This window comes from Buceros rhinoceros, unplaced genomic scaffold (assembly GCF_000710305.1).
Source record: "Buceros rhinoceros silvestris isolate BGI_N320 unplaced genomic scaffold, ASM71030v1 scaffold11351, whole genome shotgun sequence".
Lineage (NCBI taxonomy): Eukaryota > Metazoa > Chordata > Aves > Bucerotiformes > Bucerotidae > Buceros > Buceros rhinoceros.
In genome coordinates, this window is record NW_010396102.1 from 120,821 (window position 1) to 127,559 (window position 6,739).

Here is a 6,739-nt window from a genome sequence, read left to right on the forward strand (position 1 = left end):
TGCAGTCAAAATGGGAAGAAACGATGGAAAAAAGACACCAAAGTCCCAATGAGTTTTGGTTTTGAGCTTTTTATAGGTAGGCAAACATATGTGCCTGCCTAGATTAATAAAAATGTCACAACAACAGTAGTGAGAATGTTTCAGAAGGCTCAGTCTGGCAAGGACCAAGCTGAGGAACGGGCTCTTTTTGGTAAACAAACTTCAGCTGTCCCAAACCAACCCCCTATTTTTGAAGATTGGGGTCTAGAGAAACAAATTATGGGCTTCATAATTCTCAGTGATAAGTAAAATCAGCAGAGGACTTGATATGAATAGAACCACAGTTGGAAACTTTTGGAAGAAACTGAAGGAAAACTTATTGCATTTTTTTTTTTTTTTTTAATTTTATTTCCTGGCAGTTGAATGTTAAATGGGAAGTACTAGTTATGGGCTAAAATGGCCTTTAAATGGAAAGAAAGGGAGCAGAGAATGTAGCTGGTTTTCATTATTAATACTAATTTTATTATGGTTTATATGGCAAGTATCTCACTGAAGAAGGGACAAAAAACAAAAATCCAGGACCCTCAAGCTCAGTAGCTTGCACGTCCCGAGTCATCGAGGCTTTGAAGAGAGAATGATAGAGGAAAAAAATGGAGAGGGGAGAGAAAAAAACCCCAAACAAGGGGAAAGGCAAAGGTTCAGGTTGGTGGATACCACTACAAGGGGCTGCGCTTCTGCCACAGTTCTGATGAGCAGCCTGGGTTTGTGCTGGGTCGGGTGAGGAGGGAGAGAGAAGGTACTTACGGGCACAGTGTGCTTTGGGTGGGCAGAGGAAAATAAACGTTTGCTCAAAGAGATGTGGTTCTGTATTCACAAAAAATACCAAGAGTTCTCACTTCATTCTAAACATCTGAACAAAATATTTTCCGTTCTGGTATTTCTAGGACCATTTAAAATGAAAACTAATAGAAACATATTTATATTTCTGTATGAGGGTGTTAGGGAAGGTTTCCTTACTCTGAAAAGTGATGAGAACAGTGAGAGAAGGGGCTCTTTCACTGTTGCTTTTTATTTTAGGCTTTTTAATTTGTCTTTACCAGGGTCTCCATGCAAGGTGGTCATCTTTGAGGCAACAGGGTTTGGGGCATGAAGGCTTGCAAAGATTGGGCCAGGTCATAAAACGTGCTTGAGAGGGTTGGTAGCGCTGAAGCCTTCTCAAAGCCGGACTTCTCAAAGCCATTCTCATGTCTCAGATGTCTCGCAGACATTTCCGAAAGGATTCTGATTTCTCTCGGTAGACATTTGTCACTTGGTTTTTCTTTGGGGAGGAGTGTGTATCCGTAGCCACAAGCCGGAAGACCAGCAGAAGGCAGCGAGCTGCTCCGTTCCAGCCCCGCAGTTGCTGATGCCTGCAGGGGAGATGATTGTGCAATGTAAAGAGCGGGTTCCAGCTCCGCGAGAGCTGAACGTCCTGTCGCTGTCAAGACACTGTTTCACTGCTGACAGGAAGCGATAATCAATGACCAAATGTACGTTTTCTAAATACTTCTCTGAATTACTTAAAAACCCCACTTTTTTGGTCTGCCTGTTCATTTTAAGGCACTCTGGTTTAGGATGGTTTTCAGCCTTGACCTGAACTCTCACTAGCCTGAGCTGGCTTGAGCGACCCTCCGTGTCAGCTTCTGAAAGGGAAGGGTGACTTCAGGCTGCTGCTTCTGTATGTGTGTGTGTGTGTGTGTGTGTGTGTGTGTGTGTGTGTGTTAAGAACATAAATTAATCCGCTTCGGTACAAGCAAAGTTGACTATTTTTCAGTTCAACCTTATTCTGTTACCTGTTTTGGAGCAGTAAGGTGGGATACTGGAGAAGCCCACTGGCATTGGGAAGAGGAGTTCATTTTCAGGACAGGTTGTTGATTTTTTTTTGTACAATTCCTCTATTTTAAGGTCAAGGGCAGGTAAGAATTACAGAGTTAAGGTGTTGGTTTGGAAGTCAGTTGAGCAGCCAAGGAAAAGCCCCATTTGCGAAAGGCTCCGCTCCCCAGCTCCTTCCTAAAAACACAGATCCCGTTGTCTCTCACTTCTGCAGCCTCCCTGGGCTTTCCTATAAAACTTGTGGCACGAGCAGAACAGAACGCTGAGGTGAGCCTGATGGAAGTGAAATCCTGGTTTCTCTGAGGCAGCATGGGCTGTTCTTGAACCCACTCTGGGGGCTCTGTCCTTCATTATGTTTGTGTCTGTCTGTCTTTCTATCATCTTGTATCTTAAGATCGTTTCTTCCCCTGGGACCTTCCTACCCTAGGTTAAAGGAAGTGGGGAGATCTGGTTTTATAAGGCACCGTGGAAGAAAAGGGTTTGCAAACACAAGCAGGATCCAAACTTGTCACTCTGTCTGCCCGAGCTGAGCTTTTTCTGAGCAAGATATTTATCAGCACTGCTGTTTGTGAGAAGTAGAAAGGGTGACATCAGTCGTAGTTCCTCAGCATAATGAACTTTTAGCATATTTTTGAGCAGAAGTTTAATAAAGAAGACAGAATTTAGGACAGAAGTATAGTAAATTTATCATGATCTCCAGTAATGCCTAGAGAACATGTAATTTATTGCGGTTTTTTATGTCAGTTCAGTTAGATTTTCCTATCTGGCTACGCTTGAGATTCATGATAAATTGGATTCTTGATAAATTATCTCAGGAATACAGTGTGATTAGTGATGTCTTCAGGAAGCTGCAGGTCACCGTCGTGTCACGATTGACAGAGGAGTTCAGACATGCAAAGTGGGATTGAATGTTCCAGGCTGTGCCTGAGCTGGGCGTGATCCTCTCTTTGCCTCACAGATTGAAAACAAGGTACTGTGTCTTTGGCACCACAGAAACAATTTTATTTCCAAATGCTGTGAAAAGAAAAAAGGGATGTGTGGGAGTGTTTTCAGAAGTGTGCTGTAGAAACTGCAGAATAATAATTCTGTTCAGACTGCTGTATGTCAACTCTGCAGATCCTCAGAAGAGGATCATTGTTGCTCATTCCTTCATTTCAAGTGCAGTCGGATGCTTTAAGACTGAGATCTTTCCCGTTCTTGCTTTTATTCTCATTTTTCAGTGACCGATGATAAAGCCAGTTCTGCCCCACTAACCAGCCAGGCAGCCTTTAATGACATCTAAGACAGCTATTAGTGTTGGCATGGGTTAAGTGTCAAGGTGCAGAATTTTTATTTTTTTTAGGTGATTTTATACATGTATTAAGTCTGGGATTGGGATTGGACCACATTTAAGCTTAACTGAGTTGATTTTAATTGGGCTAGTTGGGGGCAATGGAGCAGCGGCAATCAACGTCCTGCTTGAAACCAACAGGGAAGTGGCATTTGACAACTAGAAGTGTTTTATGCAAGTATTGCTGAGTTGGGTTTTCTGGCAGGCAGGATGGTAACAGCAGGTTGCCACTAGGAATCTAGTAAGTTTGGTATAAAATGACATATAACGGAGTTACTGTTCTTCTGCAGAGTGTCTGCTGTAAAGAAGTTCTTCCGAAGGGCGCTGGAAGGTGTGCAATTGTGAACACGCAATAAAACAGGGGAGCTGGTACTAAGTTTTAGGCTTCTTTGTTGTAAAATAGCGTGAAGATGAGGATGACGGGCCTGTTGCAAAGTTTGTAGCTCAGAACTAAAGGAGAAAAAGTACCCTGAAGGTACCTGCAGGAAATAGGACAGACCGTGGTGTGGTTTGATAGTGTGTAGTAGAGTTCCAAAACAAATACCACAGGACAGAGAGTTCTGCAGACTCCGTAAAACCAAACTGAGCATCCTTTTGCCGTGTGACGCTGGCTGTATCTCAGAACACCCAAGATCCCTATAAAATCCTGAAAACACCCCTAGAGGTCATTTATGGAGGTGACCTCTTTTGCCTCCCACACTCCCTGGGGAAACTCTGGTCTACCCGCTCCTGCATGGCCACCCACCCACAGATCAGCTGAGCAATCATACTTGGTTAAGAAAAACCTTTGTTAAGAACGTTATTTTTGTTCATTGTGCTCTTCCCTTCGTTTGAAAGATGTCTTTTGTTCGCTGCGGTTTGAATGCCGTAGTTTAAAAACACATCACTTGTGGCATACAGAATTTAAACCCGAATATGTATATTTTAGCTGAATTTAAACAATGAGGCTGAGGACTTTTTATTGTTTACGTACATGGTTTTATTCTGATTTGTGATTCAAGAAGTAAATGCACATTAGTCTCATCAAAGAACATTTTTAAGCAAGCGCTTTTAGATGGATCAATTGCTCTGTGGTTTTGAAGCCTGTAGGAGGCTTATTCACTGGTCAAATGCGGATGTGTTTAGCGTAAGCGTTAATTAAACACTAATTCTTAAATCTACACCTTGCTACCCGATAGGAATACAACCCTCGCTGTAAGAAATTGCAAGGGTTGAACGCCTTTGGCTGTGAGAAGGAGTATCTTGAATCTGTGTCTGTTTATGTAACAGCAACAGCATTACTCAGTGATACTGCCGTGCGCTGCGGACGTTATCACACCCTGCCTGTAACCCGCACGGTCTGCCCCGCTCAGTCCTTGCAATAATCGTTAACAGAATTAGGAATCCCAGAAGGGAAAAGACGGCGAGTATCTCGCACGGGGACCTTTCCAGATGCGTACCACGTCCTCTTGGAAACCCGCATGATTCAAAGCAACTGTTACTGATAGATGAGTTTTCTTGGGTTTCTCTTTAATGGTCGTTGGTTTTGCATCTGGTTTCAGTTACACGGTTCCTCATGCCTTTCTGACTGGAGTTGTTTACAAGCTGCTTTCTCCATGGCTTTCCCTGCAGGTGCTGCAGGGCGCTCAACTCATAGCTGTTGCTTCTGCCGAGCCCACGTCAGGGGGTGTCGACGGATCCCCGCTCCAAGGGAGTGATATCCAAGTCCAATATGTGCAGCTGACACCAGTGACAGACCACTCTGCGGCTAATCAAGTATGTATGTATACATATATCTCTTTGCCATTTGAATGTACTTAACTGGATTGAAACATCTGCCGGATGAACTCTGGATCTATCCGCAAACACTGCAGTCCCACTCCTGTTTCCACACCGTAAAAAGAACCCCCGAAACCATCCTCTATAATAAGAAACATCATTTTGTTAAAGGTATAAATGGTCTTTGACTATTCCTGCTTCTATGTTCTTGCTCAGTGCCCCTATAGAATAGTTATTTTGATCGTCATTGTTTTCCTGCATCCTTGAAGACTGAGAACCATGTTAAAGGACAGGGCAAAAAACTGCCTTGGAATCTCTCCAAAAAGTAATTTTTAGACTGAGGTTTTCTCTTTAAAATGCTATTCCCTTTCCAGTTATTTTGATCAAGAGCCTGGATTTCCCGCAGGAATCACAATGTAAGTGAACACCTGATCCTCTCAGTTACGGTGGAGGAATTATCTTTTTTTTTTTTTCTTTTTACATCAGTTTGAGCAGTCATGTATCTGAGTCTAGAAGAAGTTTCTCATCAGCTTGAAGCCGTGACTGATGACAACACAAAAATGTTGACTTAAAACATTTGTCAGGAGTTTGTCTGGAGGTGGTTCATTCTTCCACCAACCCCACTGTAGTGGGCTGCCTTTCTGGAGAGTGCCAAGTGGTTGTGAAAAATAAGCTGTTCCTTGCTAGCCAAAATGTAATGGTATCCTTGGCAGCCAACATTAGAGTGGAATTTTCTCCGATACTTACCCAGTTTTGTGGAGAATTCTGATCTGATTACAAACATTTGGATATTGAGTCTCTTGAGGGAAAAAAAAAAATTGCATAAGAAATCAAGGGAATCTTGTCCAGTCTCTGCGTGCACAAAACTCAAGTGCTGAGTGTTTCTTCCATGGGCAAGGAAATCTGCAGATCACAGAATCATCTGGTTGGAGGAGACCTTATCTTGTCCAGTCTCTGCGTGCACAAAACTCAAGTGCTGAGTGTTTCTTCCATGGGCAAGGAAATCTGCAGATCACAGAATCATCTGGTTGGAGGAGACCTTTAAGATCATCGAGTCCAACTGTTCACCCTGCACTGCCAGGGACCCTAAACCATGTACCTCAGCACCATCTCCATATGGCTGGGAAACCCCTCCAGGGATGGGGACTCCACCACTGCCCTGGGCAGCCAGGCCTGGACAACCCTCTCTGTAAAGAACTTTTTCCTAATATCCGATCTGAATTGCTCCTGGCACAACTGGATGCCATTTCCTCTCATCCTGTCATTTGTTCCTGGGGAGCAGAGACCGACCCCCACCTCACTCCAGCTTCCTGTCAGGGAGTTGTCAGAGCCAGAAGGTCTCCCCGGAGCCTCCTTTGCTCCAGGCTCAACCCCCCCAGGTCCCTCAGCTGCTCCTCAGCACATTGTGCTCCAGCTCCTGCCCCAGCTCCGTTGCCCTTCTCTGGACACGCTCCAGCCCCTCAAGGTCCTTCTGGCAGTGAGGGGACAAAACTGATGCCAGGATTTGAGGGTTGGCCTCCCCAGTGCCCCCAGTCCAGGGGGCCGATCCCTGCCCTGGTCCTGCTGGCCACACCAGTGCTGGTACAAGCCAGGACGTCATTGGCCTTCTTGGCCACCTGGGCACACTGCTGGCTCATGTTCAGCCAGCTGCTGACCAGCACCCCCAGGTCCTTTTCTGATGGGCCGCTTTCCAGCCACTCTTCCCCAAGCCTGTAACTTTACAGGGGGTTGTTGTGACACAAGTGCAGGACCCGGCACTTGGCCTTGTTGAACCTCATACTATTGGCCTTGGACAATATA

The 6,739-nt window shown here is 44.7% G+C and overlaps 1 protein-coding gene across 4 annotated transcripts in view; it reads left to right on the forward strand.

The window, feature by feature from the left end:
• The window catches only part of BANP (BTG3 associated nuclear protein), a 124,810-nt gene that overhangs the window by 114,575 nt on the left and 3,496 nt on the right, over nucleotides 1–6,739 (forward strand). For all 4 annotated transcript variants that reach the window (XM_010145804.1, XM_010145803.1, XM_010145806.1 and 1 more), the window contains one exon: nucleotides 4,793–4,936. In XM_010145804.1, coding sequence (XP_010144106.1) covers nucleotides 4,793–4,936 — 144 coding nt within the window. The remainder of the gene's footprint in view (nucleotides 1–4,792; nucleotides 4,937–6,739) is intronic.